Raw genomic sequence first — 19204 nt, forward strand, 5'->3', positions numbered from 1 at the left:
TTCCGAGTTAGAAAGTTAGTTCAAGTCTGCAATGGGGTCCAGCTACGGGGTCCCTCATGTCATATCAATGAAGGATTGAAAAGCCCATTGCAATACATGATAAAGAAAGAAACTTCACATTGGACAAATCAAGGCTGGACAAATTTTCAAGTCCCCAAAAAAGTCCAAGAACTCTACATTTGCATATTAATGTAAATGGCGAACTTGTAGAACGTTAAAATATCTTCCAGAATATGTGGTCACTTTTTGTCTATCTTCTTTGGTTTTCATTCTACGACATGTCAAAAATGGGTGATTTTCAACTTTGGGGGGCGCTGGGGGCTCACTGGGGTCAAATACAGACATAGTATAAATATATTGGGAGTCCCCTGTTAATGACCTATCTAAATTTGTCATTAAATTTTTCAACTCTCATTTGCATATTTGGCATATTTAATGAGGCGAATCGGCATCATTTTAATCATATAAATTAAATAACGATTTCGACAAAATTAACAACTTCACATTCCAATGGAACCTCGCAAATGTGTGCAAAAGTTTGAGGCTGTCGTATTACCCCTTCTGGAGAAGAAGATGTTTTTAGGTTTTGGAGAAAATCCAATATGGCCGCCAAACCACGTGACCTACGTCATCAAAATTTTCAAAGTATAAACAGCAAGTGGAGAGTTATTAAGGTGTTAAGTTTCATTGAATTTCATCAAAGCATTGTTTTCATTTAACGACATTTCAAAAATGGGTGATTTTAAACTTTGGGGGTCTCTGGGGCCTCACTGGGGTCAAGTCCAGACATGGTATAAACATATTTGGAGTCCACTGTTTATGTACTATCTAAATCTGTCATTAAATTTTTTCAACTCTCATTTGCATATTTTGCATATTTAATGAGGCGAATCGGCATCATTTAAAATCATATAAATTAAATAAGGATTTTGACCAAATTAACAACTTAACATTCACATGGAATATTGGACATGTGTGCAAAAGCTTGAGGCTGTCAGATTATCCCTTCTGGAGAAGAAGATGTTTTTAGGTTTTGGAGAAAATCCAATATGGCCACCATACCACGTGACCTACGTCATCAAAATTTTCAAAGTATAAACTTCAGGTGGAGAATTATTAAATGGTTAAGTTTCATTGAATTTCATCCAAGCGTTGTTTTCATTTTATGACATTTCAAAAATGGGTCATTTTCAACTTTGGGGGGCACTGGGGGCTCACTGGGGTCAAATACAGACATCGTATAAATATATTGGGAGTCCGCTGTTTATGTGCTATCTAAATTTGTCATTAAATTTTTTCAACTCTCATTTGAATATTTTTCATATTTAATGAGGCGAATCGGCATCATTTTAAATCATATTAATTATGTAACGATTTCGACCAAATTAACAAATTAACATTAGCATGGAACTTAGCAAATGTGTGCAAAAGATTGAGGCTGTCAGATTATCCCTTCTGGAGAAGATGTTTTTAAGTTTTGGAGAAAATCCAATATGGCCGCCATACCACGTGACCTAAGTCATCAAAATTTTTAAAGTATAAACTTCAGGTGGAGAGTAATTAAATGGATAAGTTTCATTGAATTTCATCCAAGCGTTGTTTTTATTTTATGACATTTAAAAAATGGGTCATTTTCAACTTTGGGGGGCGCTGGGGGCTCACTGGGGTCAAATACAGACATCGTATAAATATATTGGGAGTCCCCTGTTTATGTACTATCTAAATCTGTCATTAAATTTTTTCAACTCTCATTTGCATATTTTGCATATTTAATGAGGCGAATCGGCATCATTTAAAATCATATAAATTAAATAACGATTTCAACTAAATTAACAACTTTACATTCCCATGGAATATCGGATATGTGTGTAAAAGCTTGAGGCTGTCGGATTATCCCTTCTGGAGAAGAAGATGTTTTTAGGTTTTGGAGAAAATCCAATATGGCCGCCATACCACGTGACCTATGTCATCAAAATTTTCAAAGTATAAACTTCAGGTGGAGAATTATTAAATGGATAAGTTTCATTGAATTTCATCCAAGCGTTGTTTTTATTTTATGACATTTCAAAAATGGGTCATTTTCAACTTTGGGGGGCACTGGGGGCTCACTGGGGTCAAATACAGACATCGTATAAACATATTGGGAGTCCCCTGTTTATGTGCTATCTAAATTTGTCATTAAATTTTTTCAACTCTCATTTGAATATTTTTCATATTTAATGAGGCGAATCGGCATCATGTTAAATCATATAAATTATGTAACGATTTCGACCAAATTAACAAATTAACATTAGCATGGAACTTAGCAAATGTGTGCAAAAGATTGAGGCTGTCAGATTATCCATTCTGGAGAAGAAGATGTTTTTAGGTTTTGGATAAAATCCAATATGGCCGCCATACCACATGACCTACGTCATCAAATGTTTCATAGTATAAACTTCAGGTGGTGAGTAATTATCCTGTTAAGTTTCGTTCAATTTCATCGAACAGTTTTCCCTCCAGATCCGCCACAAAATCGGTCAGTAGAACATAAAAACGCCTTTAATAATAATACTAACGATTTCAATAGAGCTTCAGCCATGCTTGAAGCCCTAATAAAGAATGACTTCCTGGAACACAGCACATTTCCAATGGAAAACACGGAAGGTAGTTTTATTCAAACCTGAGCCTGATTTCATGTGATATGTGCAGCACCGGTTTGAATATCACTACCTTACCATTAAAAAAAAAAAAGAGCAAGTATAATTTGACACGAATACGTCAATGGAAAGTCGATGGAAGGGCACATGACCTTTGACCTATCTGTTCAATCTAAAACTGAATCAGTTAATCTTTGTATGACAGTCCATAGTTATGCCGAGTTTGGTTAACATCCCTTTAGCAGTTCACAAGTTATTGCAGTAATGAAAATCTGCTACTTTCAGCATGACTTGTAACCATTTGAACCCATATTCAAATTAGTTCATCATTGCATCATAATACACCTTTGTACCAAGTATGATAAAAATCCCTTCAGCGTTTTGTTACCGTGATTAAAAACAAGTCATCGCGGTAACAAAAACTGATCATGGACGGACAGCCAGACGTTCAACCCGAAAATATAATCCCTCCGGCGCCTTCGGCAGTGGAGGCATAACAAGGGAACAGCTTCTCACATGCTCTCTGGCTAAAAATGAAGAGTGCTAATACAATTAGAATGCAAGAGAGAGAGACAGAGACAGAGACAGAGACAGAGACAGAGACAGAGACAGAGACAGAGAGAGAGAGAGAGAGAGAGAGAGAGAGAGAGAGAGAGAGAGAGAGAGAGAGAGAGAGAGACAGAGACAGAGACAGAGACAGAGACAGAGACAGAGACAGAGACAGAGACAGAGACAGAGACAGAGACAGAGACAGAGAGAGAGAGAGAGAGAGAGAGAGAGAGAGAGAGAGAGAGAGAGAGAGAGAGAGAGAGAGAGAGAGAGAGAGAGAGAGAGAGACAGACAGAGACAGAGTTGCGTTTCTCTTTAAAGAAGTTAAGGTCGTTTTGTGATGATTCCATGTATTATTACAAGTATTTTAGAAGTGAAATAACACTGCATGCATGTTCCTAATATGGAGGAATAACAAATTTCTTCCATTTTGTTCCTTATTTAATCAAGACTTGCAGTTTTCGATTCAAATGCAGTATTAGAATTTGTTGTTTCTGATGGTGTTTGATTTTTACGATGAATGGCCTCTGACTTCAAGATTGAAATGAGCTTGGCCAATTTTTCATATGTGCTCGAGGTATGCACAGGCCAGGTAATGGATGCAAATTAAATTTGGCCCCCTCCCACCACACTGAAGATGGGGAGACGACACCGAAGTTAGGGTGTATTTTGATATTTGTGTAGTTTTGTTGGAACAAAAATCATTTATTTGTGTCGTCTTTAAAACAACAACAACAACAAAAAACTATTCCTTTTTGCTCTAGATTCTTATTTACTCTCGCTTCTGACTTTGTACAATTTACTTTGTGACCTTTACAAAAACAAAAACAAAAAAAAAAAAACCCCATACTCTGTTCAACAATGGCAAGTAAAAATAAATAGTAATAACATATATGTATAAAAAGAGATGTGTCGAGTAGAGGGGTGCTTTCAAAAAGCCAAAGCTTGTGGCGAAAGCCTTGTACACGAGGTACCAATTACCAGATTTACAAAAGCAAACTTTCTATCCTTGGTTAGCGTCAGCTGTTCCTGCTCCTTGGTCACGGTTGCTGTTGATCTGAACAGAGATCGCCTGACTCGTGAAATGCCACCTCTCCCTCTCAACTGGAGTCTCTTGAGCTCTTTGTGCCTCCTGTCTCTTCTCGGCTTGAATGTTGCGACCAACACGTCTGTGTGTGTGTGTTTGCTTGTTTGTTTGGTTGCAGAATCGCCAAATTTGGTATAAATATACATATTGTACACACAGACACGATTATCCAATACTCATGCGTCGGCCTATGGCAGCAGTGCGAGTATATAGGTGCTCTTAATATTAATCTTAATAAAAATTAAGAACCAGAGTAATTACACGAGATTCATTGATCGTGATAATGTTTTACAAAAGTTACCACTCCAACTGCCAAAACATAAATGCCTGCTGGGAGAGATTTAAGAAGGTAATGAGGGATTAGAGCAGGTAAACAATTAGTGCAGAACACACTCGGGCAAGGAGATAAAGTCTTACTGATAGAAAATCCACCGGCAGACTCGCAGGTTATCGTGACAACCAACCAGATGCTTCTGTTACCAAATGAATGCGAGAAAGGGAAATAATGTATTGAATTGACTTCTGGCTTTGCAAACCTTGGCAGGGCTAACACCTAATCCCAGGCCTTGGCTATCTTCTCAGGGGTTTTGTGTCAAGTAGCAGGCAGAGAACATCTCATTGCGTGCATGCAATGCAGGCTCTAGCATTTGCTAAAACGTGTTGGATAAGGCTGATGGTAGCCCGAGTGAGACACCACAAAGTTACTCAAACATGATTGTACTGAGTGCCGAAGAGATGATGGACTTTTTCACCCACATATAAATGATCCATTTATTCACCTTTTTTTTCCTCTATATTGGTATAAGACTGGAGCACCTTTATACGACCATTGGGTATAGGTGTACCCCAAATCATGCTTGAACTCCTCAATGGTTGTACGAGAGGGGGAAATACCAAGTCAAGTTCCTTGTGTGTTCGCCTCTGAAAAGTATGCTCCTGGCTTTGCTCGAATGTGAAAACAAATTCAATAAAACTAGAAGGGCACTTAGTAGAGTGCATACCTCCGCCACGTGATGCCTGATCCACGAGAACATATCGGGCACAATACATTTTTGAAACATCATGTTATGCAGTACTATATCGTTTTTGGCCCCATCTCTCAATGGTGAAGAATCACTTTAAAAATTCTAGTAGTTCACAAAACCTGACCCCACTTTCCCAGCATGCCCACTTATTAAAGTGTGTACGTGCCATAAGCCAACCTGTATATACAGTATATGGCGAGGGAATATTGCAGCGTGCCGAGGACCAGGTGCTCCCCCACCAAGCAGAGGTCTGTGATATTCTCCTGCAAGTGCTCTGTGGCTAGGTGTTTACCATTGATGGAGAACAGGTCCAGTTGATTCTTTTCCTGTTCAAACACATAGGCAAAGGTAAATCAAGAGGAATCTTTAACAACCCTTCCTGTGGCCGTTTCACGCAGAAGCATATACCAAACTCATGCCCTCTCAACACCATCACATGCCAGAGCACATTCCAATCAGTCACCACCTTTTTAAAGGCTAATGTGTCATGACCCAAGAGGTAAGACATAATTACACACAAGTGGAGAAAGGGGGTAAAATGACGAAGCAAGAGAGAAAATGAAACGGGCCATTATTGTATTACTCAACACATTCATCGCCAATTTTATACATCACCCACGCAACCCTGTGTGCGTTACATTATAAATGGGTGACCCCTAAAGAAGGGAGTGTTCAAAAATCCCATGACTATCAAAAACTGTATGTAATACCAGTGTTCTCATGCATAATGAACAACTATCAACACAAGGCACACACATACATATATATATATATATATATATATATATATATATATATATATATATATATATATATATATATATATATATATATATATATATATATATATATATATATATATATATATATATATATATATATATATATATATATATATATATATATATATATATATATATATATATATATATATATATATATATATATATATATATATATATATATATATATATATACATATATATATATATATATATATATATATATATATATATATATATATATATATATACATATATATATATATATATATATATATATATACATATATATATATATATATATATATATATATATATATATATATATATATACATATATATATATATATATATATATATATATATATATATATATATATATATATATATATATATATATATATATATATATATATATATATATATATATATATATATATATATATATATATATATATATATATATATTTATATATATATATATATATATATATATATATATATATATATATATATATATACATATATATATATACATACATATACATACATGTCATAAATGTTGAGTGACCCTCTCCCTTTCCCCATTCTTTGAATTCCTTAGGTGCCTCCCAAAAGGTAGCAGCCATATTTCCAATAAGGACTATTTTGCCTTCACCCTGAAGCCAATTATGTGAGCTTGTGTGAGCCAACGGGATTAACGGCTAACCAAACCAGTTTGATGGAACCCAAAAATGAATTGCACACAGGGATTACAGGAGGAGAAGGTGTGGTAGGTGGAAGATGATTAAATACTGGAAGAGGGTTCTGGAGTTGAGTCATGACATTTTCCACATCCAGTTTCATATTTCACTCAAAATAAACACTTCCTTTCACAGTTTCTGAAAAATTAAATAATTCGACATCTGATTTCCACCTCACCACCGTACAATGAAAAGTTGAGTGCAACTCATTCCAATCAAAGAAACACAAAGCGGATGCAGCCTTCCACCACCTACATACAAAGACACAAGGTTATGAGTGTGGTGCATGACTTCATCCTTCTTAACTCCAGCCAGACTGTTCAAATGTGTTGCATTATTTAGGCAACAGCACCAACGACTCTCATTCCTTCAGCATTGACGAATAATGTCGAGATCGTGGAATTACCAAAAATACTTTTTGCCCAGCACTATGTGTGCCAAGTATGAAAAGAAAGCAACATTTACGATCCTGCAAGGAGCAACTGAGAAACTGAGAAAAGTTTTGTTTATTTTTTAAATTAACATTTTATCTAAGGTTCTTTAACATTGGTTTGACAGCCTCATCTCTGACTTTCACTTTGGATTGTGAGCGTGAGGCTCATTCAATTCTGCACATGCTGCTGCTCCTGTTTCAGCTATGAGTGGAGGCCCAAAATCTTAAACAAGAGGTCAAGACTGCCATCTTGAATTTATCTTGAGCATTTGACAGTCTGACTTCCTGCTCTACTTGCCAGGCAAACTGCCAACAGCTGTTTAACTCTCGTCTGTGCAAGGTTCTTACAGTAGCCCCCGAAATGGTTAAACTCCCCAAATCCAGGCCTAATGCACACCTAAAATCTTTTTTTCCCTCTTGTCTGCCATTTAAGGAAATGCCTTCCTGAGACTGTTCAATCCCACCGTTTCCTCCATGACTTCCAGCTCATGGGACACTACCATCTAATGTCATCCCCCATTCATATAAATAATTTTCTCTACCCCCATTAACCCAATGTAACCGAAGTCAACCCTCTACTTGCAGGCTGCTGTCTCCTCCATCCCTGTTTGTTGTCCCACTGTCAGTTTGATGCCATTTTTACCTTAAACTTTTTGATATATGAATAAACAAAAAACACAGGATGCACACACAAACAAAACCACGACGTGTGCATGAACAAACACACACCACTCGTGCACAAATACACAAAAACATGACATGTGTGCACACAAACACACCAATCCCTAACCCTAACATGCACAAACATATACATATACACAAAAACATATGATGTGTGCACGCGCGCGCACACACACACACACACACACACACACACACACACACACACACACACACACACACACACACACACACACACACACACACACACACACACACACACACACAAACACATGACGCATGAACAAACACGACACGTGCACAAAACATGACATGGGTGCAACACACAATGCGGGCACAACATAAGACACATGCACAACACACCGCGCGGGCATAACATGAAAATAAAAATCACAAGAATGAAAACACATCGGAGCATACCTTCAATGAAGACTTTCCCTCCACATTTGAGTAGATGACCACATAGCCCTCAGAGGAGATTGCCACGGCTGGTATGGTTCGAATGGGTGAGCCCTCACAAGGTAAGTGCAGAGTCCTTATATACAGGCCTTCGTGCACATAGTGCACAAGCACTGTACCGTCCTGTGCAAAAAAAAATTTCAGACGTATGCATTGGCTCCAACAATGGTCTCTAATTCATCTGCACGTCTTTGTGGCAAGGCGATCTGTACTGCATCCAATCGACTATAGTGGTTCACCTCATAACATGCAACATAAGGAAGAGCTCAATAATTAACTATTCTGGCAGGTCACATCATGCATCGATGCTGCCAAGCAAGGCAATAATCAATTCTGAAAAGACCATGATTATACAGGTAACTAACATGGAACGTAATGACCACCTATTGGTGAGTGACTGTTACATCATACAACATAAAATACAAATACCAGTGCATCAACAGCAGTTTAAAAAAAAAAAGACAAATTCTTGCTAAATCAATGAACCATTGCAAAATTATAGAATTTCATCAAGATGTTTGCAGTGATAAATGGAGGAAATGACTACAAGAGAGGGAGAGATGAGTAAGTGAAAAAGAAGCAAAATATTGTAAAGATAAAAACTAGGGGCAGATATACGAGGTAAAAACGAAGAGTGAGCAGGTGGGGTGAGGGGGGGTGGGGCGTGGGAGGAGGGGGGTTGTAAAATTAAGGGATTCGAGCTCAAAGGCTGTAATCGAGTTCAAGCTCTATAATGAGAAGATAAATTGGGTTGGAGGGAGGGGAGTGGTTAAAAACAAGGTCATGGTATCAGTGGAGCAAATAAGCAAGGGCGCATAACTGGGGAGGTGCTGATGATATTGAGGGGGGCAGGGGTTTGGTAAAATAAGGCAAATAATCTTTATGGGAAGGGGGGGGGGAGCTCAAAAACAAGACACTTAGTTTGACGGCAGTAAATAAAACAATAATAAAAGAAGAAAAAAAAAAGACATAAAATGTCAGAGCCCCCGTTGTTTTAATAATTTTGCTGTGTGGAGTTAAAGGGCTAACCCGTATTTATGTACAACTAAAATGGCTGCCAGTCCACCAGTCGGCCATCTTTGATCAGATCGCAAAATATAGTGAGGATTACGTGTATGCCATCATGTACTGTGCTTTTGCCAGGTTTGAACCAAATCGGACCATGCATGTCTGAGAAATGGTTGGGGACACATTTAAGTAACAAAACGGCCACCAGTCGGGCCATCTTGGATCTGATATTGAAAAACAATGACGTGCTTATGGAGACATTCATTTATAATCCAGGTGCCAAGTCTGAACAACATTGGTAAATGCATGTCACAGAAATGGTGGAGGACGTGTTCAACATCCGGTTTTTTTTTTTTTTAATAACTAAAATGTCCACCAGTCTACCAGTCGGCCATGTTTGATCAGATTGTAAAATAAAGTTAGGTGCAAGTGTGTGCCATAGTGTACTGTCCTTGTGCCAAGTATGAACCAAAGCAAATAATGCATACCAGAGAAATGGTTGGGGACACGTTTAGGTCACAAAATGGTCACCAGTCGGCCATCTTGGATCTAATCTCGAAAAAAAAAATTACATGTATATGTAAGCCGTTATTCCTTATCTGTGTTGCAAGTTTGAACAAGATTCGTAAATGCATGTCCGAGAAATGGTTGAGGACGTGTTCGACACCCGTTTTGTTTTGTTTTTACAACTAAAATGGCCGCCAGTCGGCCATCTTGGATCTGATGTCGAAAAAAAAAAAAACAATGACGTGCATATGTATACCATCACGTGTTGTCTTTGTACCAAGTACGAATAAAATCAGTCCATACACGTCCGAGATATGGTTGCGGATGCACACAAGCATGCACGGACACAAAAATAGAGACCAAATCCATAAGCCCCCGTTTTGAACTAAGTCCAACAGGGGAGAATAAAAACAAGGGCATGCAGCTGGGGGAGAGAATTGAGGAAAGTAAAAAAAAATTGTCAAGTGCTAAAGGACAACAAGGGGGTAGGGTCAAGGGTGGGGGGCGGGGGTGAGGGGGAGGTTAAGTGCTGTCATCTGACCACTTGCCCATATTGTTGTGACCCTCAGTTAAAACGCCACATAATGTGTCACACTTCTCCAATATCTGTCCTTGTTCTTCAATAAAATGTCCAAAACAGCTACTCCAAACTAAGGACCAATAAGCTTCTCCATTGCCAGGAAGGTCATAAAACATCACAGCCAAAAACTCCTGAACTTTCCTGTTCTAAATATCTCAAACCACATATCTTCACTTTCCGACCTGTTGTTCCACCTTGAACATGCTATTCCTGTTCTACCAGATCTAAAGTATGAAGTCATGGCAGTCTAATAGTGGACATTTATCATGCATTGAACGTTGCTTGGCACCCGGACAGTCTGAGGTTCGACAACTGCAAATGTGGCATGCTCTCCAATTGGAGGCTGGGTACCCAAAGACAGTACAGTATTTTAGATCCAATATTCTCTTGGTTTAGATCGGAATAAATAACATATCAACTTCTCGGGTTAATAGTTTAGATCACTTTGCCAACGATTCCACCCTATGCGACGCCATGCCTCGCCCCAGAAATGCACAGTCCGTAGCGGCCCCAATTATTGCAGATAAGGGGGGAATCTTGTTTGCAGTTATGGAACATTATGGTCATTCCAGGGAAATCCACTGTTCTCAACTTGTTTGATGAAAGAAAATACTGACTAACAAACTCTCAAGTCGAATTTTGTTACCAGCCCTTCACAGAGGCCCTCTTTGTGAAGCTCCTTGTAATTGATAATTTGTCGTGATCTCTTCTGGACCAACCCCATCCCTGAGCCTCAATGGCCAAACGTCGATTCCTATCCTTCCTCAGTACTGCCCAGTTCGTCATGGGCATTGAAGTGTATAGCTCATCACGGTAGGCCAGTTCACTCGACCCTCTCTTCAACAATGTGGAATAAGGTCTCAAAAATCATAAGCCTCTCCATCCAAGAAGCTACAACTTAAGGCCTGGTGCTCAATCACCATCGGTTAGTTGGTCGCTTACATGTATTCAACCACCTTCTCAAACTACATTATCTGTATCCCTCCAGCCTCACCATGCAAAACTTGGGCTGTGGTTAACTCCCTCTGTCATCCATCCTCTGTTGTTCATTTTGTTGAAATCATTTTCCTCCACCACCAAAGGTTGATGCAGGTTTTGTTTTCGCCCATTTGTGACTTGGCGAAAATAAATTTTCACCAAGTATGTTGGTCTGTAACGTTTGTCTATCTGTCACACGATTTTTGGCCACAGTTTTCAAGCAATCATTCTGAAATTTTGTGTATGTAGGTGACTGGCCAAGGACCGCAACGCTTAATTTTGGTGAGTATCCGAATCCGGATCTGGATACTATAACTTTTTAAGTGATTCTTCACAATTGAGAGATGGGGCCAAAAACTATAGATAGCACAATATCTCAAAAAGGTTATGGACGGATTTGGTCGAAACTTGCTGGACAGGTTGGATGTGTGACAAGGACAAAACGATTCAATTTTGGTGAAGATCCGAATCTGGATCCAGATCCGAGAATTTTTCAAGTGATTCTTCACCATTGAGATCGGGCCAAAAACGATTCATCGCATGATATCTCAAAAAGTTGTGGAGAAGTTATGACAAAAGTAGGTGGATGAATTGGTTGGGTGACAAGAACAAGCCGATTCGATTTTGGTTAAGGTCCGGATTCAGATCCAACCTTTCATTGGGATACAAAATGTAAACTGTTCAGCCTGGCGGAGGTATGCGCTCTACCAAGAGCCGTTCCTTTTTGACAAGCGTCACTCTACGAGTGATTTAAAATTTGTTTGTCTGACTGTCTGTCTATCCTCTCATGTACAGCCCAAACCACTCAGCCTATCGTTCTGAAACTTGCAGAGATTGGAGGTACCATACCTGTGACGGTCAATCGATGGTGGACATCGGCCAAAAGGTCAACATTGGCCAAATTTCGAAAATCCTCAATTTTCATTGGATTGACTTGAAATTTGAAGAGGATTGGCATGTCAAGTCACTGATTACAACCACCAACTATTTTTGAGGTCAACATATGCCAAAAGGTCAACACAGGTCAAAGGTCAGCAACTTAGGTGCAGTTTCTAAAATCCTCCATTTTCATCGAATTGACTTGAAATTTGAACAGGATTTGCATATCAGGTCACTGAATTCAACCACCAATTATTTTTGAGGTCAAAAGGTCAACATCGGCCTAATTTCTAAAATTGAGAGAGAGACAGAGAGGGCTAAAAACTCGATGCATATTATGATATCTCAAAAAGCTGTGGACAAGTTGGTTAAATGACAATAACAAGCTGAATCGAGTTCAGCCTTGTGAAGGTAAGCGCTCTACCGAGTGTCAGACTAGTTATTTACGCAAAGATGGAAGTTTGGATATATTCTCGAAAGGGTTTAAAATCATTTGAATTGATATGATAAAAGAAAAACAGCATAATACCAATTATAATGACTGCTGGTCTATATTATCATTGATTAATAAAACTAGAACAACCTGCGCAGACAAAATTTACAAATTGAATTATTTTAGTATTCCCAGGTACAACAGTCCTCCCTGAGTATCACATCATGCACTGTCCAAAAGCTCCGTCCAAACCCTAACAGAACAGCCATTTGCAAACACCATGTTGATAATCGCACAGCAAATACAGAGGTCGATGTGACATGCTACAGTATGAAATTTGAAAATGTCCATAATCCCACATACCTTGGGGTTCCATTTGACCGGAGCCTGACCTACAAAGAACACGTACAAAGATGAAGAAGAAGGTAAAGGGACGGGTAAGCTTCATCCGGAAACTGGCCAGAACTTCGTGCGGAGCCAGTGCTAACACCTGACGCACGGCCACTCTCGCCTTCATATACTAGACATCAGAGTATTGCATGCCAGTCTGGTCAGCGAGGCCCGTATAAAGGCAGTCAACATTCAGTTAAACGCTGCGATGAGAACAGTGTCTGGAACCCTCAAGCTAACAAAGACTGAGTGGCTTCCTATACTCTGCAACATTGCTCCACCAGGCATCCAAAGGGATGTGCTGTCATGCTGATACTTCAGCCACATTTTGGTCACCGAAATTTTAGCCCAGCACCTTCTCATTGAACATCCTTGCTGTCGCTTCAAGTCCAGAAAACAACCATGTAATGGGACCACGCCAAGCTCTTTACCGGACGGAGCTCATCAAAGCAAAGCCGACTTGTGGAGGGCCAGCGAGGAGGCTGCTACAGCTCCTAATAAACAATTGCACACGATCCAACCAATGCTCCACCCGGTTCCACACTCCCACAAAGGCAATGGACAGCCTTCAACAGACTTCGCACTGGACAGGGCCGTTGAGGTAGCACCCTCCACCAATGAAGAATGAGGCTCGATGCACTGTGTGACTGGAGGAGTCCAGATGATGGAACACATCACATTGCACTGTCCCTTGCGGCAGCTATCCTGAGGACTTTTAGCCCTCCAACTCATCCCTGAGGCAGCCACATGGCTGTAGGAACCTGGACATTAAACGTTAAAGCACCCCATATTTGCCATATGCAGGAAGAAGAAGAAGAAGAAGAAGTCACAGGCAGAATGCGTCACTTATCAGGCGATTCATATGTCGCACATGCAAGAAGAAGAAGTAGTCGATTCATCAGCAAGGTTATGGAATCCATCATCGCTTCAGATATTAGATCCTTCCTCTTCTCCAATGGCTTGATTTCCGATCATCAATTTAGTTTCAGACCAGGTCACTCTACCCTGGATATGCTGCTTCTGCTCTCCTAAAAATGGATGGAGGTCCTCAATGCCAGCCATGAAATCAGAGCCATCTCCAAAGACATATCGCGTGCTTTCGATACGGTCTGGCACCCTGCGCTGCTCAACAAACTCTCTTCCTATGATAACCAAGGCCATCTCCACTCATGGCTCACAGACTTCCTCTCCTGTCGCAGCCAACGTGTGGCCCTTAATGGAGTTCTCTCATCCCATCTTCCTGGTCAGGCTGGAGTTCCTCAAGGTAGCGTTCTGGGTCCTGTTCTTCTTCTGGTTTTCATCAATGATCTCTCTGACTGGAAAATCCTCTTTATCTCTTTGCTGATGACTCCACCCTCAGCCGTAGCATCTGTCATCCCTCAGCCGGCATGCAGCAGCGTCTTCGCTCTCTGCAGATCTGGATAAAATCACAAGCTGATCCAACACGTGGAACATGTCTTTCAATACGGACAAAATCTCACACTCTCACAATGTCTCTCTGAAAGAACCGTCTGGAAACCCCGACCCCCATCTACTTTCTCAACAATCCTCCAGAAGAAGTCCTTTCATTCAAGCTTCTGGGTCTCACTCTCTGCCATGATCTTTCCTGGGAAAGCCACATTTCCAAGCTGGCCCCCGAAGCCAGTCGATGACTGGGAATCCTCTCTTGTGCAAAGTCCTTCCTCGGCCCACCTGAGCTCCTGACCAAAAACAAAGCTTTCGTCCACAGCCTGATGGAGTACTGCTCTCCCCTCTGGGATGGTGCTCCCTCCTCTCACCTTTCTTGGCTTCATGCTGTGGAAACCAAGGCATTTAGGATCATTGGTATCTTCTGTGATGAGGCTGAGTCTTTGAGTCTCTCACTCTCTCACTGCAGGCAGGTCAGTGGTCTTTGTCCTCTACCATCTCCTCTCTGGCCTCGCCCCCCTGCTCTGTCTTACATATGTCCCCCCCCCCCTCCCCAATATTTTCGCAGGGTGCTCAAGGTCCGCCAGCAACCCCCTTCTGGTAAAACTACCAAAATCAAGAATCACTGCTCACCTCCACTCTTCCATTCCTCTTTTTTCCCACCTTTGGAACAAACTCCCACACTCTCTTCAATCACACTCTTCCTTCCAGGTCTTCGAAACAGCTGTTCACCACCATCTCTTATCTTTTCATCCAAAACCATGATCTTTTCTACCCCCGTTAATCGACCCCAAACCCACCTCCTTCAAATTGCTTGCTTTCCTTCCTGAAAGTCCCTGTCGTGTAAGGACCTAAAAGTCTCTGTAGTGTCCATCTTGTTTACCATGTGTACCCTGCCCTATCCCTCTCCTTTCCACAGATCTTCTCATGTCTCTGTTCCACATTGTTTTTCTCCTTACCTCTCCCACCCCTCTTGTCTCCTGCTCCCCTTGTTATATGTTCTGTGTGTTCGCTCTCATAAGAGCCCCGACATTGTGTACAAAAAAAAGAAAAAACAGAAGAAGAACATTATGCACCACATTCAGCATACCACCTTGATGAATAACCAATTAATGGAACTGCAGATTGTATTAAAATGATTAGTCCCAAGTGGGACAGACGCTATTCTCCCGGTGGAAGGTGGTCATAGTTTGGGTGCATTAGGTATTAAAATTGATTTTCACTTTGATTTGATGCAAAATGATGGGCCCGTGTGGGCTGAAAGGCCTGATAACACAATTGTGTTTGTCCAGTAAAAACTATGTAGGACTAGCAAGGGGCAACCAGTGCTGCCTGGCTGGGTGAGCTTTTTCCAGCAGTGTTTTTGGGACATGTCGGCATTGAAAAGCCATGAGGTTATTGACCTCATAGTGGTTACCTTCTACTTGCTGGCCAGCGGAAGCATTGCCTGACCTCACATCCAAATATACACTTTATAGCGGCCTCTGGTGGCATCAAAACGGATGTCAAGGTAAACGTGTGGTATCTTAAAACCTTGCCCAGATTATGACATACAGTACCTAATACACCCAAAATCTGGGGCCTCGAGGTGCTCCGGGTCAGCTGTGAAAGAATAACATACAAACGCACAAACAAATACACAAACACTTGAAAATATTTATAAAGATGAGCAGGTCCTGAATTGATGAAAAGCGTTCAGTTTGTTTTTGTCCAGTGAAAGGACCCTGAAACCTTTTTATACCCGATAGGATCTAAGGGTCTAAAAAGTGGTCAAAAGGGTGTAAGGATCTAAAGGAGTCAAAAGTTTTGAAAGGGTCTAAAAAGGACTAAAAGGGTCATAAAAGGACAAAAAAGGACAAAATAATGGAGTGTCTAAGATGTCAAAGGGGTCTATTTGGGGTTTAAAGGGTTAACCTCTTAATGTCATTAATACCCTCTTACTTTGAATTACAGAAAGGGTGGAGGGGAGGACAGTGAATTTGGGTGGGGGCGGGGGGGGGGGCAGAGAGGGGACAGTGTTTTCGGTCCTTTTTTTAGTCCTTTTGCCCTTTTAGTCCTTTTAAGATCCTTTCGACAATCTACACCTTTTAGACCCCTTTATTCCCACTTGGGACTCTTAATACCTTATATAATCTTTAGACCTTTAGACCACAACTACTATTAGAATGGACCCTTTGGACCTTTAGACTATTAGATGTCATAAGACCCCTTTAAACACCTTTGACTCCAACATTTCAGACTCATTAAACTGCTTTAACCCCATGACCCTTTCAACCTTTAGACCCTTTAACACCCTTTAGACATTTGCATCCTTTAGATACCTTTAGACCCATTAGACCTGAACTACTTTTGGAACATACTCTTTAGACATTTGGAGTCCGTTTTAGACATTTTAGAGTCCTTTAGACATTTACTTTTAAACCCCATATTGACCCCTTACACCTGTAGACCCTTTGATAGTGACACTCTTTAGACCCCTTTAAGACCATTTCGACACTTTAGACCTCTCTATACCCTTTAAACCCAAACTATTATTGGGACATACCATTTAGACCATTTAGACGCAATCAATATTTCGAAGCCACACACCTTAAGACCCCCTTAAAACCCTGTAGACTTTTATTGGTTCACGAGTCAGTAAGTGACCACTATATTCGTTATTGGTGTGTGTCTGTCTGTCTGTCTGTCTGTCTGTCTGTCTGTCTGTCTGTCCCGAGCATAGCTCCGTGCGTTTTGATCCGATCCTGATAAAATTTCGGTGGGAGGTTTGTATCATGATCTAGTTGCGTTTTCCTGAGAATGGGCGTGCTGTGCCCATTATGGGTGGAGCCATGCCCAAAAAACATGTGTTTTTAGGGGGTAGCCAGTTTCAAGTTACATCTTCTCCGAGGGGGTTTGTCGAATCTGGCAGGGGTTTCGGTATTTGGTTAGCCCAATGGCACCTGCATAGCCCCACGGAACTCGATTTTTCATTTTCGTCCCAAGGTCAAGGTCACAAGGTCACGAACTTAGAAAATGTCAAAAAAAATCAATAAATTGGGCATCGAGCTCCTAGGGTTTTCAACTGCTTCGAATGAAAGTTGGTATGCAAGTAGTGCTCTTCGAGTACTACAACTTTCATCATTTACGTTTTTCCCGATTCCCGCCATAAAAAAATAAAAAAGGCGAACTACTTTTAGAATTTCACAATTCATGGTCGATTTGTAGTGCTCTTCGATTACTGCAACTCTCATCATTTACGTTTTTCCCGATTCCCGCCAGTTTGCCCGTGGCGTCCCCTCAAAGGTCAAAAAATAAAAAAGGCGAACCGTGTACATTGCTCGTGAACCATCGCCGTCTCCAGACTTGTACATATTAAAACCTTAGTCCTTTTAAGACCTTTTTCAAACTTTTAAGACCTTTTAGATACCCAAGATATTTACATCCCTTTAGACCTGTTAGACCCTCACTATTTTTGGAACGTACCCTTTAGATGTTTAGACCATTTAGACCCTTTGGACCCCAAATAAAATTTAATGAAGAGGTTAAATTAAATTACAACTATGATCAAATTAAATTAAGAGGCTTAAATTAAACTAAACATCTCGTGAGATGATGGAAGCTCACGATATGTGATGGACATACAAACATAATTTACATTTTCAATTAATTAGCTAATTATGTCACCACCTGGACGGGAATTATAAAAGAGCTCCATTCGTTTTTTGCGCAACGTCATCATGAATCATCATGGTGAGTTTCAAAACGACGCGTTGAGCAGCCTTGGAGAGGCAGGGAAAAAACGAAAATACGTTAATAAGGAACTGACGGAAGCACAGACTGACTGAAGGACATAGTTATGGCTTCACGACCCATCAATATTTCGTCATAGATGAGGCAAAAATGGTGATTTATATTTGTAGTAAAATGGTTCCTCAATTGTTCCAATTAATTTGGGAAAATATTGTGACCGATGGCTATTTCGGTTTTGTTGAAATAGTTCAATTTTGCACCAAAGTGAATGTCAAGAACTCTGAAAACAATCCAGCGTTCGTTTAGGTCTTTAGGAACTCTGTCGTCCCAGCAGCGTGGTTTGTGTTGTGCTTACAAATGTTTTAATTTTATCAGTATTGTGGGTCATAACAGCGCCGAGAACACTTGTTAAGTGGAGACTGGTATTGAATTTGGGCACGGCACAGCACACTTGCTAGGTGCAGACCACAAAACATTAGTGAAGAACCCTTGCCACAACTTAAGTATACAATGCATAAACCAAGTAGTTACTCTTAAAATTCAACACATAAAACAAAAGATCATCATCAGCAGAATGAAAGAACCATACATTTACCCAAGAAAACGGTTTTGGTCGAGGGAATTCCGTTACATAAGCAGATGCACATTGTCACCTTCAATGAATACAAATGGCTGAAGGTTGAGAACTGCTCAGATAATAGAGCAACCTCTGCTATGGTATTTAAAGATGAAGACAGTTTGCTTACACTGGCACCAGAGATGGCTATGTCGAGCTCTGCACTGATGGCAACACTTGTCACCGCTGTGTTATGCCCGTACAAGATCTGTTGGGGCTTGGGGCCGAGTCCAACACAGCTTCCACCCTGCACTCCACATGAGCACAAAATAAAAG

At 40.4% G+C, this 19204-nt stretch overlaps 1 protein-coding gene across 3 annotated transcripts in view; it reads right to left on the reverse strand.

Moving 5' to 3' along the window:
* LOC147031730 (neurobeachin-like protein 1) overlaps positions 1-19204 on the reverse strand; it is a 246793-nt gene that overhangs the window by 13089 nt on the left and 214500 nt on the right. For 2 of the 3 annotated variants that reach the window (XM_085866599.1, XM_085866591.1), the window contains 3 exons: positions 19059-19175; positions 8360-8521; positions 5478-5626 (listed from right to left, as the gene is read on the reverse strand). In XM_085866599.1, coding sequence (XP_085722725.1) covers positions 5478-5626; positions 8360-8521; positions 19059-19175 — 428 coding nt within the window. Of the gene's footprint in view, positions 1-5477; positions 5627-8359; positions 8522-19058; positions 19181-19204 lie in introns of those variants that run through there. The other variant, XR_015053987.1, reaches the window with a different exon arrangement.

This window comes from Eptatretus burgeri, chromosome 2, assembly GCF_056783735.1.
Source record: "Eptatretus burgeri isolate ZD-2024b chromosome 2, Ebu_testis_v1, whole genome shotgun sequence".
Classification (NCBI taxonomy): domain Eukaryota; kingdom Metazoa; phylum Chordata; class Myxini; order Myxiniformes; family Myxinidae; genus Eptatretus; species Eptatretus burgeri.